Source organism: Procambarus clarkii, chromosome 2 (assembly GCF_040958095.1).
Source record: "Procambarus clarkii isolate CNS0578487 chromosome 2, FALCON_Pclarkii_2.0, whole genome shotgun sequence".
Classification (NCBI taxonomy): Eukaryota; Metazoa; Arthropoda; class Malacostraca; order Decapoda; family Cambaridae; genus Procambarus; species Procambarus clarkii.
Genome location: NC_091151.1, coordinates 38355669 through 38373732, shown reverse-complemented (window position 1 = coordinate 38373732; position 18064 = coordinate 38355669). Strand labels below are relative to the sequence as shown.

The 18064-nt window shown below is 49.7% G+C and overlaps 1 protein-coding gene across 1 annotated transcript in view; it reads right to left on the bottom strand.

Moving 5' to 3' along the window:
• Window positions 1–16728, bottom strand: part of LOC138364608 (uncharacterized) — a 37078-nt gene extending 20350 nt beyond the window's left edge. Inside the window, exons 1-2 of the mRNA XM_069324515.1 lie at window positions 16447–16728; window positions 724–897 (exon numbers count right to left, since the gene is read on the bottom strand). Of these exons, the coding sequence (XP_069180616.1) occupies window positions 724–897; window positions 16447–16723 (451 nt within the window). The 5' untranslated portion in view covers window positions 16724–16728. The remainder of the gene's footprint in view (window positions 1–723; window positions 898–16446) is intronic.
• Window positions 16729–18064: the final 1336 nt, after the last annotated feature.

Below are 18064 nucleotides of genomic sequence, written 5' to 3'. Positions count from 1 at the left end.
TTGCATGAAGCGAGACCGTCGCTCTACCGTCCTCCCCAAGGATTTTGGGGGTGAAAGTAGAGCATTCTCCTATCTTCCCCTCTTGTAGAGGGGAAGATAGGAGAAGTGTAGGGATCAGGGGAAACTCGGCGAGAGAGGGCGGGGAGTGAGAAAGGAAGGAGAGAGACCCGGGTGCAGCCGGTTACCTTCGACAGTAAATACGCAAGACAACCCAGCAAATCAACGGGCATTACTGAGGTGATGTCCGGAGCTTTGCCCCATTTGGTGTGCGTCTAAACGTGTAGTGAGAGCATAATCCAATGTTTACTGTACCACAGAATTTCTACCTATGAACCATATAAACCAATGTTTACTGCCTCTGGACCGTATAGCAGCAGCAGCAGCAGGAGTAGCAGCAGCAGCAGCAGCAGCAGCAGGAGTAGCAGCAGCAGCAAAAGGAGCAGCAGCAGCAATAACAGGAGAAGCGGCAGCAGCAGTAGCAGCAGCAGCATTAACGGGAAAAGCAGCAGCAGCAACAACAGCAGCAACAGCAAGAGTAGCAGCCAGCAACAGCAGTAGCAGCAGCAGCATTAACGGGAAAAGCAGCAGCAGCAACAACAAGAGTAGCAGCCAGCAGCAGCAGCAATAGCAGCAGCATCAGGAGCAGCAACAACAACAGCAGCAGAAGCAGTAGCATCAGCAACAGCAGCAACAACAACATCAACAGCAGCAACAGCAACGTACCCGTGAAGAGGAAGTGGATGGCCGTGGGGTTCCGGTAGAGCTTGGGGCGGTCAGCGACGTTGGTCAGCACGGCAGGTTTCTGAGACACGCGGCACTCCGAGGCGCCTCCTGCTGTTGTCAGCACTGACACCGAGTGGCACGTTGGCAGCACCTGACACCGGCGGTGGCACTCACCTGCAGGAGAGAACCAGCCCCGGTTATGGTGTTTAGCTGGGAAATTAAGGTACACGGACACGCATATAGACTGACACGGAAGCACGCACAGTGGTGCCGTGACACCCTGGGCCGAGGCCTGACCGCTGCCATTGGCAAGCACCAACACCAGAACAGTTATTGTCAAGCTAGTTGTTCTTGGCACAATTATACAAAATAGCCATATTTAGAATATAATACTCTCTAAGTTACTGGAAATCAAGCAGTCCTCATGGTATTCTCTTCATGTACTTATAACCTGCATTTGACACTTAAAGACTCTCCCTAGTCTGCGTCTAACATTCCCACCAGCCTGCCTACTGAACCTCTGTGCTTCTTGCTAAAGCAGCTTCCTATTTGCAGAAGTTTTTTTCCTTATCTCTTTATTTACTCTGCTTTTTTTTCAGTTAACTAATCTTTTCACATGTCTTACTCTCATCTTACTGTCTTTTCTTTCTTATCTTGTCTCTTTTATATTTATAAAAGTGGCTTCTTCGTCTTACCATGAACTGGTCGGGCCATCATCTCATCCCAGCAAGCAGCGCCTCTGAGCAGCTCAGCACTCTTCCTTGGCGGTCTTAATTATCCAACCAACTTAACTATCTATCCTTGGTAGTCCTAACTAGCTTATGTGCATCCCACACTCTAAAATCACTAACAACTCCTTATTTTGTGTTCTACCAGTTCTCTATCAATCAACTTCTCAGCATATATGCTTCGACCTCTTGGATGATGATGAGATACGATCACCTTTCCCCGCTTGATCTTGTAGTATACAACATCAACATGCGACCACAGCGGCCTCCAGACAGTCCTCTCTCAGCTCTCACTCACACACATCATACTTTTCTCGATAATCTCACAGTCAATTAAACTTATACAGTATCCTGTATATTGTGTATTTAAGAACATTTAAGAATAAAAAAACACCGATTAGTAATACGTAACTCTCTTTTGCAAAACCCTTTTAATCTAAGGGTATTTTTTCATGAAGTGCCTTTACTACATATACGATCATTCCGAGGCTTAATGGTTGATCTAATTTGCGAGTGGCAATTGTGTGTTTTTTTAACTCCTGACTCCCTAAAATAAAGAACTAACTAGCCACTGAGAAACTTGTATTCTTCATGATATAGTGGACTGTATTTATTCTGTGTTCCCTAGTTGGCTCAGTTTTCAGAGTGGTCCAACAGAAATAGGGCTGCTTTTATTAACCTGTTGAAAATGGTAAAATCTTCACTTACCACTTGGTAAAAAAGAATATGTATAAATGCAGCTAGCACTGATATAGCTACAAATTATTTTAGCCAATCCATTTAATCTGGTATCTGGCCGCATATAAATTATTATATACAAAAACAAGATTATATAATGATATGAATTTATCTATTGAAAATGTAAACTTTAATTTTAGTGGCTAGTAATTGACTTACTGAGGTGAGCTTGTAAACTCGTGGTAGTGACCACACCTGCAATATAATGGGGGTTAATGGCACAAAAACACATTGGATCCAATCTCTATTTAATACACCACAACCTCTTATTTTGTTAGGGTGCAGGTACGGAGCTCTGTCGTATAGTACTAAGACTTTAGCCCTCTTGTAGGACCAGAGTTTGTAGTGTTGTTCACTACTGTTGTTGAAATGTCGGTATTAACTCCGTCGGCTTCTGGCTTCAAGCGTTGGTTACGCTCCACTCACAGTTTATGGTAGGACACACACTTGTTTCATTAAAATAGTGTCTCAATGTTTACACACATTTACGTACAGTTACCACCACTTTCAGGTCCACGGTTGTTAAACGGCTGCAAATAAAGCAGCCTGAACTTTCTGGAGTATCCTCATGGTGGAGAAGATATGTTAAAGTGTGTGTGTGAGGGAGTGAGGCATCACAGCTGTGGTGATGTACTCACACACTCCTCTCACTGGTTTTATGGCAAGACACATTATCAAAACACCTTAAATAATGTATCTTGTTTATTATGCACATTGTATGTGCAGTTCACACCACCATTCAGGTCCACAGATGTTAAACGGCGGCAAATAAAGCCGCTTGAACTTCGTGGAGGGTGTCTTCATGGCGGAGGAGTAATGTTTACTTGTGTGTGGGAGGGTGTGAGGTGTCGCAGTTGTGGCGTTGTCCACACACTCTTCTCACTGTGGCAAGACCCTTTTATCACTTAAATAGAGTCTCCTGCATTTAATTCACATTATATGTGCAACTGACACCACCATTCAGGTCCACATATGTTAAACGGCAGCAAATAAAGGAGCTTGAACTTCCTGGAATATCCTCATGGTGGAGGAGCTATGTTTACTATTGTCGTACAGCGTTTAGACACTGATGCAATCCACCGAAAGATGAGTATCGTTGCCCTGCCTCTTTTAATGATCCATTTATACAAATGTTAACCAAATGTAGCCACCATTTGGCTAAACAATTATTTATTGAGTATATGCATTTATTTTGGAGTATTACTATGATATGCTTATAGCTGTGAGATGAAATTTCCTATCCTGATATGGACCATTAAGGAGGCCTTCTGTGATGGTATAGATCACAAAATGGTTGTAATATGCTAACTTGACACTTTCTCTGTTTACAGAGAGTTTGGCGCTCAATAAATAGCCATGCCTGGCCCATGTTCTTTCACAGAACATTATTAAAACATGTTATGCTATAATGTTGGTGGAAAATCTTCCACAATCATTACAGTAATTCTTTATTGTAATAGGTACCATGATAATAGTACCATAATAGGTACCATAATAGGTATCATAATAGGTATCATTTATAGGTACCATAATCTCATTTTCTAAGCATTCAGAAACATTTTTTTTCTCACAGAACTGTGTTGTTGTGACTAATGCCAACACATGCTTGCCTCGTATGGAGTACGGGTTCGAACCTGATGTAGGGAAGGACGACTGGGCACTGTTCCTTAACAGTTCGTCATTGTGAACCAAGTAATAGCGGACCTGGATATAAAAAAAATGGTAAATCGCAAGGGTAGACCCAGTAGTGTCTGGAGGATACGAAGGTTAAGCCATCAATATTGTTTACTAGCGGGAGAGCTCTGCAACCCGTCCTCGACTCAAGTCCATTCCATCCAGCGGTCGACCCCACAGACGCATTCATAAATTTGTACATGCTGTTCATTCAAAACTCGAATTTTCTTAAATATAAATTAATATTATAATATATTAGCATATTGTGCATATATAGGCATTGGGTAGGTTAGGTGTTTAGGTTCTGTTGGTGACTATTTGTATTTGTAGTACGTGGGTGAAGCATTTACAACGTTGTGGTTCGAACAAATGTCGTTAGTGAATCACTTATTCCGGAAGTGTTCGAACGTCAGCAGTTGTGAGTCGTGTGTAAACCGTTTTTCATTCATAAACAGGGGGTTTGGCGGCTGCATGGAATCACTTTTGGGTCTTTGTTAGGAGGATGGGCTGTCACACACGGGATTCAAACCCGGAATTCTCAATTATGAGTCGACAACGAACCGAACTGTTCTACCTAGTCCTTTGTAAGATGTGGAAAGTGAAAAGCCCAGGTATAGCAGTCCCGCTCTGTGGCGTAGTGGTCGGAGCACGCCTTCTCTTTCACTTGGTGCCAATGTTCACGACGCAATTAATATGAACTGTTGTGGTTTGCATCCTGCGGAAAGTCAGCAGTTGGCCTACTGTAGGGAAGACTTCGAAACCAAATAATTTTGAAGATAGACCTGAGGAATGAGCCTTGGGTGTGGAAGGAATGGTAGTAGTCATTGGCGGTGTAGATTGTGGTGGGTGGTGGAATGTTCCATATTGTACACTTACGTCAGCTATGTGCGTTGTAAACCTGTCCGGTGTAGGCCAGTAATGAGTCTGGTCCGGTAATGAGGGCCAGATGTGAAGCTTTTTTGTTAGTGTTTATTTCCTGCAACAACCTGCCGTTGCAAACCCCACACCCTGACGTCTAACCCTTAGGACCTCGGCGGCTGCTCTCGCCTCTTGTTGGGATTCTCTGCAAAGTGCCTTCTCGCAGTGGGACCACCACCGGTGTCGGTGCTGTGGAATGCCACAACGCAGCCCACCAGTGTTGGTGCTGTGGAATGCCACAACACAGCCCACCGGTGTTGGTGCTGTGGAATGCCACAACGCAGCCCACCAGTGTTGGTGCTGTGGAATGCCACAACACAGACCACCGGTGTTGGTGCTGTGGAATGCCACAACACAGCCCACCGGTGTTGGTGCTGTGGAATGCCACAACACAGCCCACCAGTGTTGGTGCTGTGGAATGCCACAACACAGCCCACCGGTGTTGGTGCTGTGGAAAACAATTGTAGGTTGTTGCAGGACATAAACAACAACAACAACCCCTCACATATTTAAGCTAAGGCGAGCGTGTGTGGCTCCCCATCCTTCTATGGATGACCAGCAAGTATATGTTCCGCCGAGGAAGATCTATGAACACTGTTTTTAACGTTCTATTCCGGGTCAAGTGAAGATATATAGACATTCTTGGCTTGTTTTATCAGCGTTTATTGTGACATGAACAAGTGGAACCGTGGTTCTAGGCGATATAAATTGAACGATTTGGCCTCTGGTGGTGGCGGTAGGATTGAGTACCACATGTTGTCTTCGTGGCGTTGATTGGTGGCGCTGGTGTGAATAGTTGCTCTTGTAATTGCTTCTTCATGTTTGTGGAATTTCAATCATTTTATTTCAAAGAAAGTTTGGTTTTGTATGAGATTCGTTGGTTGTGAGTTGTGAGTCTGGGGTAATGTGGGTGTCTGGGGTGGTGTGGGTGTCTGGGGTAGTGTGGGTGTCTGGGGTAGTGTGGGTGTCTGGGGTGGTGTGGGTGTCTGGGGTAGTGTGGGTGTCTGGGGGTAGTGTGGGTGTCTGGGGTAGTGTGGGTGTCTGGGGTGGTGTGGGTGTCTGGGGGTAGTGTGGGTGTCTGGGGTAGTGTGGGTGTCTGGGGTAGTGTGGGTATCTGGGGTAGTGTGGGGTGTCTGGGGTGGTGTGGGTGTCTGGGGTGGTGTGGGTGTCTGGGGTAGTGTGGGTGTCTGGGGTAGTGTGGGTGTCTGGGGTAGTGTGGGTGTCTGGGGTGGTGTGGGTGTCTGGGGTGGTGTGGGTGTCTGGGGTAGTGTGGGTGTCTGGGGTGGTGTGGGTGTCTGGGGAAGTGTGGGTGTCTGGGGTGGTGTGGGTGTCTGGGGTGGTGTGGGTGTCTGGGGTAGTGTGGGTGTCTGGGGTGGTGTGGGTGTCTGGGGTAGTGTGGGTGTCTGGGGTAGTGTGGGTATCTGGGGTAGTGTGGGTGTCTGGGGTGGTGTGGGTGTCTGGGGTGGTGTGGGTGTCTGGGGTAGTGTGGGTGTCTGGGGTAGTGTGGGTGTCTGGGGTAGTGTGGGTGTCTGGGGTAGTGTGGGTGTCTGGGGTGGTGTGGGTGTCTGGGGTAGTGTGGGTGTCTGGGGTGGTGTGGGTGTCTGGGGTAGTGTGGGTGTCTGGGGTAGTGTGGGTGTCTGGGGTAGTGTGGGTGTCTGGGGTAGTGTGGGTGTCTGGGGTAGTGTGGGTGTCTGGGGTAGTGTGGGTGTCTGGGGGTAGTGTGGGTGTCTGGGGTGGTGTGGGTGTCTGGGGTAGTGTGGGTGTCTGGGGTAGTGTGGGTGTCTGGGGTGGTGTGGGTGTCTGGGGTGGTGTGGGTGTCTGGGGTGGTGTGGGTGTCTGGGGTGGTGTGGGTGTCTGGGGTAGTGTGGGTGTCTGGGGTAGTGTGGGTGTCTGGGGTAGTGTGGGTGTCTGGGGTAGTGTGGGTGTCTGGGGTGGTGTGGGTGTCTGGGGTGGTGTGGGTGTCTGGGGTAGTGTGGGTGTCTGGGGTAGTGTGGGTGTCTGGGGGTAGTGTGGGTGTCTGGGGTAGTGTGGGTGTCTGGGGTGGTGTGGGTGTCTGGGGTAGTGTGGGTGTCTGGGGTAGTGTGGGTGTCTGGGGTAGTGTGGGTGTCTGGGGTAGTGTGGGTGTCTGGGGTAGTGTGGGTGTCTGGGGTGGTGTGGGTGTCTGGGGTGGTGTGGGTGTCTGGGGTAGTGTGGGTGTCTGGGGTAGTGTGGGTGTCTGGGGTAGTGTGGGTGTCTGGGGTAGTTTGGGTGTCTGGGGTAGTGTGGGTGTCTGGGGTAGTTTGGGTGTCTGGGGTAGTGTGGGTGTCTGGGGTAGTGTGGGTGTCTGGGGTAGTGTGGGTGTCTGGGGTAGTGTGGGTGTCTGGGGTGGTGTGGGTGTCTGGGGTAGTGTGGGTGTCTGGGGTAGTGTGGGTGTCTGGGGTGGTGTGGGTGTCTGGGGTAGTGTGGGTGTCTGGGGTAGTGTGGGTGTCTGGGGGTAGTGTGGGTGTCTGGGGTGGTGTGGGTGTCTGGGGTAGTGTGGGTGTCTGGGGTAGTGTGGGTGTCTGGGGTAGTGTGGGTGTCTGGGGTGGTATGGGTGTCTGGGGTAGTGTGGGTGTCTGGGGTAGTGTGGGTGTCTGGGGTGGTGTGGGTGTCTGGGGTGGTGTGGGTGTCTGGGGTAGTGTGGGTGTCTGGGGTAGTGTGGGTGTCTGGGGTAGTGTGGGTGTCTGGGGTGGTGTGGGTGTCTGGGGTAGTGTGGGTGTCTGGGGTAGTGTGGGTGTCTGGGGTGGTGTGGGTGTCTGGGGTGGTATGGGTGTCTGGGGTAGTGTGGGTGTCTGGGGTAGTGTGGGTGTCTGGGGTAGTGTGGGTGTCTGGGGTGGTATGGGTGTCTGGGGTGGTGTGGGTGTCTGGGGTAGTGTGGGTGTCTGGGGTGGTGTGGGTGTCTGGGGTGGTGTGGGTGTCTGGGGTAGTGTGGGTGTCTGGGGTAGTGTGGGTGTCTGGGGTAGTGTAGGCGTCTGGGGTAGTGTGGGTGTCTGGGGTAGTGTGGGTGTCTGGGGTAGTGTGGGTGTCTGGGGTAGTGTGGGTGTCTGGGGTAGTGTGGGTGTCTGGGGTAGTGTGGGTGTCTGGGGGTAGTGTGGGTGTCTGGGGTAGTGTGGGTGTCTGGGGTAGTGTGGGTGTCTGGGGGTAGTGTGGGTGTCTGGGGTAGTGTGGGTGTCTGGGGGAAGTGTGGGTGTCTGGGGTAGTGTGGGTGTCTGGGGGTAGTGTGGGTGTCTGGGGGTAGTGTGGGTGTCTGGGGTAGTGTGGGTGTCTGGGGGTAGTGTGGGTGTCTGGGGGTAGTGTGGGTGTCTGGGGGTAGTGTGGGTGTCTGGGGTAGTGTGGGTGTCTGGGGTAGTGTGGGTGTCTGGGGTAGTGTGGGTGTCTGGGGGTAGTGTGGGTGTCTGGGGGTAGTGTGGGTGTCTGGGGTAGTGTGGGTGTCTGGGGGTAGTGTGGGTGTCTGGGGTAGTGTGGGTGTCTGGGGTAGTGTGGGTGTCTGGGGTAGTGTGGGTGTCTGGGGTAGTGTGGGTGTCTGGGGTAGTGTGGGTGTCTGGGGGTAGTGTGGGTGTCTGGGGTAGTGTGGGTGTCTGGGGTAGTGTGGGTGTCTGGGGTAGTGTGGGTGTCTGGGGTAGTGTGGGTGTCTGGGGTACTGTGGGTGTCTGGGGTAGTGTGGGTGTCTGGGGTAGTGTGGGTGTCTGGGGTAGTGTGGGTGTCTGGGGTAGTGTGAGTGTCTGGGGTAGTGTGGGTGTCTGGGGGTAGTGTGGGTGTCTGGGGGTAGTGTGGATGTCTGGGGTAGTGTGGGTGTCTGGGGTAGTGTGGGTGTCTGGGGTGGTGTGGGTGTCTGGGGTAGTGTGGGTGTCTGGGGTAGTGTGGGTGTCTGGGGTAGTGTGGGTGTCTGGGTGGGTTCAGGGGTAATAGGTATGGAAAGGGTTAGGTGAATGGTTGGTGGAGAGTGCGTGGGAGTGGAGATCAGTGATAGAGGTGGTGGTGGGGTATCTGTTACATGGGAGAGAACAAGGGGGACTTGCTGGTAGTGAGTGGCTTTGTATATATTCTGTAGAACAGAAATTTGTGAGGTAGAGAAGAGGACAGTGATGGAAGAGTGTTGGAAATGGAATGAGTTGTAGCAGTAGATGGTTCTTTTGAGGCTATTAGGTTATACTGGGGCGAGGATATGATTGTGGAGCTCGGGTTAATTACTCTTTATCAGTACTATTTTCTTAATAGTAACTATTTCCCTGGCTGCTCCTGTTTTCCATCCCACTCCTCTCTCTGTTACGCTATTTCTTTGGGTTCGTTGTTCCTGAGGTCGCTGGGAAGTAGCCGGATTACTACTATAGCCTCGCTTCTCTTTCCTCGCGCCCTGTTTTATCTTCCTATTCATTTAGTCTTTATTCATTTCATATTCAAGTCATACATCTCTGTAGCTTCCTTTGTCCCTCAGGTTACCTTTGCGTCTCGTCAGAATTCTTTGTGCCCCTCATTTATAAATATTACTTTTAGTGGTATAGTCGTACGTTGTTCTTGTGCTGTTGCATATGACCCTAGTCTGTAAACTTCTGCCAAGTCTCTCTCGCAGCCTCGTATTGGCATATTGGTCCAAGGATGTGTATGGCTGATTACCTTTCTTTACCCAAGTGTTCACCTTTGAATTCTATGTTGTCTCTTTTTGAATTATTCTCCTTGTATGGGTTTTTATAGTTTGGGAGTTTGCTTTTTGCAGAGCGTGATCCATAATTTTCTTCTCATTTGCCTTATTTTTTGTAACAAAACGGACCCATGTGTTCTCATTTTGAAGGTTTAATATCCTATAATTTGTCCCCTGTGGTTTTCAACTTCTCCTGACATTGTCATCGCTAACTGCCTCCTTGGTTTGAGTTTTCTGTAGTTCTTCTCTCGGTTTAGCAAGTTCTCTCTTTTTCTTAGCTCACCATCACATTTATTGTTTATTTCATCTGTCTTTCATACAGTGTTCACTCATACCCTTCAACTCTCTCTTCAGATATTTTATCCGATACTAACTGCGGGTTGTGTATTTGTCCAACATGCCTCTTTGCTGGTGTGTGTGTGTGTACTCACCTAGTTGTACTCACCTAGTTGTGTTTGCGGGGGTTGAGCTCTGGCTCTTTGGTCCCGCCTCTCAACCGTCAATCAACAGGTGTACAGATTCCTGAGCCTATCGGGCTCTGTCATATCTACACTTGAAACTGTGTATGGAGTCAGCCTCCACCACATCACTTCCTAATGCATTCCATTTGTCAACCACTCTGACACTAAAAAAGTTCTTTCTAATATCTCTGTGGCTCATTTGGGCACTCAGTTTCCACCTGTGTCCCCTAGTACGTGTGCCCCTTGTGTTAAATAGACTGTCTTTATCTACCCTATCAATCCCCTTCAGAATCTTGAATGTGGTGATCATGTCCCCCCTAACTCTTCTGTCTTCCAGCGAAGTGAGGATAAATTCCCGTAGTCTCTCCTCGTAGCTCATACCTCTCAGCTCGGGTACTAGTCTGGTGGCAAACCTTTGAACCTTTTCCAGTTTAGTCTTATCCTTGACTAGATATGGACTCCATGCTGGGGCTGCATACTCCAGGATTGGCCTGACATATGTGGTATACAAAGTTCTGAATGATTCTTTACACAAGTTTCTGAATGCCGTTCGTATGTTGGCCAGCCTGGCATATGCCGCTGATGTTATCCGCTTGATATGTGCTGCAGGAGACAGGTCTGGCGTGATATCAACCCCCAAGTCTTTTTCCTTCTCTGACTCCTGAAGAATTTCCTCTCCCAGATGATACCTTGTATCTGGCCTCCTGCTCCCTACACCTATCTTCATTACATTACATTTGGTTGGGTTAAACTCTAACAACCATTTGTTCGACCATTCCTTCAGCTTGTCTAGGTCTTCTTGAAGCCTCAAACAGTCCTCTTCTGTTTTAATCCTTCTCATAATTTTAGCATCGTCCGCAAACATTGAGAGAAATGAATCGATACCCTCCGGGAGATCATTTACATATATCAGAAACAAGATAGGACCGAGTACAGAGCCCTGTGGGACTCCACTGGTGACTTCACGCCAATCGGAGGTCTCACCCCTCACCGTAACTCTCTGCTTCCTATTGCTTAGATACTCCCTTATCCACTGGAGCACCTTACCAGCTACACCTGCCTGTCTCTCCAGCTTATGTACCAGCCTCTTATGCGGTACTGTGTCAAAGGCTTTCCGACAATCCAAGAAAATGCAGTCCGCCCAGCCCTCTCTTTCTTGCTTAATCTGTGTCACCTGATCGTAGAATTCTATCAAGCCTGTAAGGCAAGATTTACCCTCCCTGAATCCATGTTGGCGATTTGTCACGAAGTCCCTTCTCTCCAGATGTGTTACCAGGTTTTTTCTCACGATCTTCTCCATCACCTTGCATGGTATACAAGTCAAGGACACTGGCCTGTAGTTCAGTGCCTCTTGTCTGTCGCCCTTTTTGTATATTGGGACCACATTCGCCGTCTTCCATATTTCTGGTAGGTCTCCCGTCTCTAGTGACTTACTATACACTATGGAGAGTGGCAGGCAAAGTGCCTCTGCACACTCTTTCAGTACCCATGGTGAGATCCCATCTGGACCAACAGCCTTTCTAACATCCAGATCCAGCAGGTGTCTCTTGACCTCCTCTCTCGTAATTTCGAACTCCTCCAAGGCCGCCTGGTTTACCTCCCTTTCTCCTAACACAGTGACCTCACCCTGTTCTATTGTGAAGACCTCCTGGAACCTCTTGTTGAGGTCCTCACACACCTTTCTGTCATTCTCTGTATACCTGTCCTCGCCTGTTCTAAGTTTCAATACCTGTTCTTTCACTGTTGTTTTCCTTCTGATGTGACTGTGGAGTAGCTTTGGTTCGGTCTTGGCTTTGTTTGCTATATCATTTTCAAAATTTTTCTCTGCTTCTCTTCTCACCCTGACGTATTCATTCCTGGTTCTCTGGTATCTCTCTCTGCTTTCTGGTGTTCTGTTATTCCGGAAGTTCCTCCACGCCTTTTTGTTCAGTTTCTTCGCTTCCATACATGCCCTATTATACCATGGATTCTTCTGTTGCTTCTCGGATTTTTCCCTTTGGGCCGGGATGAACCTGTTTACTGCCTCCTGACACTTTTGGGTAACATAGTCCATCATACCCTGTACAGACTTGTCTCTGAGGTCTGTGTCCCAAGGTATTTCACTTAGGAAACTTCTCATCTGTTCATAATTCCCCTTTCGGTATGCCAGCCTTTTGATTCCTAGTTCTTTTTGGGGGGAGATAAGTCCTAGCTCTACCAGGTACTCAAAATTCAATACACTGTGGTCACTCATTCCCAAGGGCGCTTCCATCTTAACTTCCCTTATATCCCATTCATTTAGGGTAAATATCAAATCAAGCATTGCTGGTTCATCTTCTCCTCTCATTCTTGTTGGTTCTTTGGTGTGCTGGCTTAGAAAGTTTCTTGTTGCCACGTCCAGCAGCTTAGCTCTCCATGTTTCTGGTCCTCCATGCGGGTCTCTGTTCTTCCAATCTATCTTCCCATGGTTGAAGTCTCCCATAATTAGTAGTCCAGATCCATTCCTGCTAGCAACAGAAGCTGCTCTTTCTATTATGTTAATGGTGGCCATGTTGTTTCTATCATATTCCTGTCTAGGTCTTCTGTCATTTGGTGGTGGATTATATATGACTGCGACTATAATTTTTTTCCCTCCATTTGTTACAGTACCTGCTATGTAGTCACTGAAACCTTCACAGCCCTGAATATCCATCTCCTCAAAATCCCAGCCTTGTCTTACCAGCAGAGCTACACCACCCCCACCTCTTCCTTCCCTCTCTTTCCTCATAACATAATAGTCCTGTGGGAACACTGCATTTGTTATCGTTTTCGTTATCTTTGTTTCTGTGAGGGCTATTATGTCTGGGTTTTCCTCTAGTACCAGTTCTCCAAGCTCATTTGCTTTATTTGTAATTCCATCTATGTTTGTGTACATCGCTTTGAGGCTCACTTTCTTCTGTCCCTTCTCAAATCGCCTCCTTGGTGAGTGTTCTGCTGGTGGGGGAGGCTGTTCCATGGGTGTGAGGACCTGTGAGGTGGATAACAGGGTCTCAGAGGATACTGGGATGAGGTGCGGGGGATCCAGTGAAGGGGGAGGGACAGGGAGGGTATGGGGTGAAAGGGGAGGGAGGACGGGAAGGAAAGGGGGGGAGGGAGGACTCGGGAGGAGGGGAGGGGTAGAAGGGTGGGGATTGGGTGTGGGGGGAGGGAGATTTCGCTGAACATTTGAGTGGGGGCAGGGAGGGTTTGGGGTAGGGGGGTTTTCTATGCAGAGGAGGGAGGCGGGGTTGTCCTCCCTTCTGGCGTTACTGGGTAGCTGGTTGTGGGTTCCCCCCTCGCCTCTGGGGGTGTTGGGTTGGGAGCTGTGTGTGTGTGTGTGTGTGTGTGTGTGTGTGTGTGTGTGTGTGTGTGTGTGTGTGTGTGTGTGTGTGTGTGTGTGTGTGTATTTACTATTTGTGTCTGCAGAATCGGGCTATTTAGCTCTTGGACCCCCCCCCCCTTTTCTAACTAATCAATTTTTCCGCTATTATGTCTCGCTTCGTGCAGGTCGGCGTTCAATCCCCGACCGTCCAAGTGATTGGGGCCCCATTCCATTCCGCTCTCCCATCCCAAATCCTCATCCTGATCCTTCCAAGTGCTATATACACTTGTAATGGTTTGGTGCTTTTTTATGATAGTTCCCTTCCCTTCCCTTCCCTTCCCTTCCCTTCCCTTCCCTTCCCTCCCCTCCCCTCCCCTCCCCTCCCCTCCTCTTCCCTCCCCTCCCCTCCTCTTCCCTCCCCTCCCCTCCTCTTCCCTTCCCCGACAGTCAACTGTCCCCAATAATTGTAATCTACGGTAATCGTCCCCACCGGACTCTGTTGTCACGACGACTGGTCAACAGAACACTATATACACCGGCCTCAACTACACTTTCTTGTTGACATTGGCTGGAACGTTTCCTGACTGTTACAAAACAATAAACTATAGTGTTATTGTCCTTCCAACGCCAGATGGCAGCAGGTTTTATTCCCAGAGAAATCGTGATGTTTTCGTATGAGCTGTGGTATTGGGAAGTGATGTTAGTTCAAGTGTTTGTAGTAAGTTGTTATGTGGTATTGCGATGTTGTATGTTGCATCTTGTGATGTTTAGCATCGCGATGTTTTTGTTTTGTATTAGGATACTGTTATGATACTTGGTGTTGCATTATACAGTGTTACGATGTTTTGTGTTATATTATGCAGTGATTGTAATATATTTGTGGTATATTATGCAGATGTTATTTTCATAGGTATATCACGTTATTTTGACACCATTGTGAAGTCATGACCTCTAACAAGACCAACGACAGCTAGGTATAACTAGCACGAGTGGCGTGGGAAGCAGCGTGACGGGAGGTGAAGGTGCGTGAGGTCTCCACAATCACGATAATGCCTGAAGTGCTTCACAATTTCCGTTTCATTTTAAACAATATTCATGTTTTATTTAAGCCACTTAAGAGTTCTATACACATACTTCTAGTGTGTTATTACCGGCCCGGCCCCGCCAACACGGCCACAAGTTCATTCTGTACAGCAGCCAAACACTTGACTCCTGCCAGTCCTCCAGCTGCGTTCATTCCCTCCAGCGGCCGACCCCCAACAGACTCATTGATCAATTTTAACTTTTCAACATTGTCACCGGACAAGAAACAGCGTCTATACAGCCTGTCCTCACATTTAATACACAGTAATCGTTACGCTATTGATCAAATTGTCAAATTCTGGTGCAATAGTTATATTAAAAGATTAAAATGCTGATGTTTCTTCAGTTGGTTATGTGGTTCGTACGCTGCTGATTAAGCTAAACTGGTGACCTACCACCACCAAGTACTCACAGTCACCCACCACCACCACCAAGTACTCACAGTGACCCACCACCACCACCAAGTACTCACAGTGACCCACCACCACCAACAAGTACTCACAGTGACCCACCACCACCAACAAGTACTCACAGTGACCCACCACCACCAACAAGTACTCACAGTGACCCACCACCACCAACAAGTACTCACAGTGACCCACCACCAACAAGTACTCACAGTGACCCACCACCAACAAGTACTCACAGTGACCCACCACCACCAACAAGTACTCAGTGACCCACCACCAACAAGTACTCACAGTGACCCACCACCACCAACAAGTACTCACAGTGACCCACCAACAACAACTACTCACAGTGACCCACCACCACCAACAAGTACTCACAGTGACCCACCACCACCAACAAGTACTCACAGTGACCCACCACCACCAACAAGTACTCACAGTGACCCACCACCACCAAGAAGTACTCACAGTGACCCACCACCACCACCAACAAGTACTAACAGTGACCCACCACCAACTAGTACTCACAGTGACCCACCACCAACAAGTACTCACAGTGACCCACCACCACCAACAAGTACTAACAGTGACCCACCACCAACAAGTACTCACAGTGACCCACCACCACCAACAAGTACTCACAGTGACCCACCACCACCAACAAGTACTCACAGTGACCCACCACCAACAAGTACTCACAGTGACCCACCACCACCAACAAGTACTCACAGTGACCCACCACCAACAAGTACTCACAGTGACCCACCACCAACAAGTGCTCACAGTGACCCACCACCACCAACAAGTACTCACAGTGACCCACCACCACCAACAAGTACTCACAGTGACCCACCACCAACAAGTACTCACAGTGACCCACCACCACCAACAAGTACTCACAGTGACCCACCACCAACAAGTGCTCACAGTGACCCACCACCACCAACAAGTACTCACAGTGACCCACCACCACCACCAACAAGTGCTCACAGTGACCCACCACCAACAAGTACTCACAGTGACCCACCACCAAGTACTCACAGCGACCCACCACCACCAACAAGTACTCACAGTGACCCACCACCACCAACAAGTACTCACAGTGACCCACCACCACCAACAAGTACTCACAGTGACCCACCACCAACAAGTACTCACAGCGACCCACCACCACCAACAAGTACTCACAGTGACCCACCACCACCAACAAGTACTCACAGTGACCCACCACCAACAAGTACTCACAGTGACCCACCACCAACAAGTACTCACAGTGACCCACCACCAACAAGTACTCACAGTGACCCACCACCACCAACAAGTACTCACAGTGACCCACCACCACCAACAAGTGCTCACAGTGACCCACCACCAACAAGTACTCACAGTGACCCACCACCACCACCAAGTACTCACAGCGACCCACCACCACCAACAAGTACTCACAGTGACCCACCACCACCAACAAGTACTCACAGTGACCCACCACCACCAACAAGTGCTCACAGTGACCCACCACCACCAACAAGTACTCACAGCGACCCACCACCAACAACAAGTGCTCACAGTGACCCACCACCACCAACAAGTACTCACAGTGACCCACCACCAACAAATACTCACAGCGACCCACCACCAACAAGTACTCACAGTGACCCATCACCAACAAGTACTCACAGTGACCCACCACCACCAAGAGGTACTCAGTGACCCACCACCACCAACAAGTACTCACAGCCACTGGTAACTTGGACGACCTGGTAGTCAGCCGGGTCGTTGAGGGCGTAGCCAGCGATCTTGTAGTAGTAGCCGAAGCCGTCTCGAAGACTCTCTACGACCTTGTCTGCTGCAGCAGAGTTCAGCAGGAGCAGGAGGAGCAGCAGGTGGGGCATCACCACCTGCTGCCGCCTGCCCCGGGTGCCAGTAACCTGCCACCACCTGCCACGGGTGGCACCCAGCTGCCACCACCTGCCACGGGTGGCACCCACCTCATCACACCTCACTCCTGCCATGTCTGGCGCCGGTCCTGGCCGTCTCTCTCACCCCAGGCTGTGGCAGGTGGCGACCGGGTTAATGGCCAGTGCGCATGCGCTCACCGGATTCATGACCAGTGCGCATGCGCTCACCGGGTTCATGACCAGTGCGCATGCGCTGACCACTATGATCGAGCACCATACTGTGTGTTGACCACTCCCCCTCACACTGTGTGTTGACCACTCCCCCTCACACTGTGTGTTGACCACTCCCCCTCACACTGTGTGTCGACCACTCCCCCTCACACTGTGTGTCGACCACTCCCCCCTCACACTGTGTGTTGACCACTCCCCCCTCACACTGTGTGTTGACCACTCCCCCCTCACACTGTGTGTTGACCACTTCCCCCTCACACTGTGTGTCGACCACTCCCCCCTCACACTGTGTGTTGACCACTCCCCCTCACACTGTGTGTTGACCACTCCCCCTCACACTGTGTGTTGACCACTCCCCCTCACACTGTGTGTTGACCACTCCCCCTCACACTGTGTGTTGACCACTCCCCCTCACACTGTGTGTTGACCACTCCCCCCTCACACTGTGTGTCGACCACTCCCCCTCACACTGTGTGTTGACCACTCCCCCTCACACTGTGTGTTGACCACTCCCCCTCACACTGTGTGTTGACCACTCCCCCTCACACTGTGTTGACCACTCTCCCTCACACTGTGTGTCGACCACTCCCCCTCACACTGTGTGTTGACCACTCTCCCTCACACTGTGTGTTGACCACTCCCCCCTCACACTGTGTGTTGACCACTCTCCCTCACACTGTGTGTTGACCACTCCCCCTCACACTGTGTGTTGACCACTCCCCCCTCACACTGTGTGTTGACCACTCTCCCTCACACTGTGTGTTGACCACTCCCCCTCACACTGTGTGTTGACCACTCCCCCCTCACACTGTGTGTTGACCACTCCCCCCTCACACTGTGTGTTGACCACTCCCCCTCACACTGTGTGTTGACCAGTATGGTATCTTGTGATGACCAGACGTACCTGCCTCCCTCTGTGACCGTCGTACTATGGTCCGCCCCGACCCCATATGAGTCTCCATGCAAGCCTCATGTTAGATCTCTGGACTGTGTCGATTGATTGATTGATGAAGCCACCCAAGAGGTGGCACGGGCATGAATAACCCCGTAATGGATTGTGTCAAGTCAAGCTTACATATTTATGGGTGAGTTTGGGTAGATATAGAGAGAAGCTGCCGTGTCCTGGCCTGTGTGTGCCTCCCGCAGTTTCCTGTTTTCTCGTGTTCCTTAACTTATTTCGCCTGTTATTGTGTTTATTGTTTTGTGGCTCTATGTTTCTTTTGT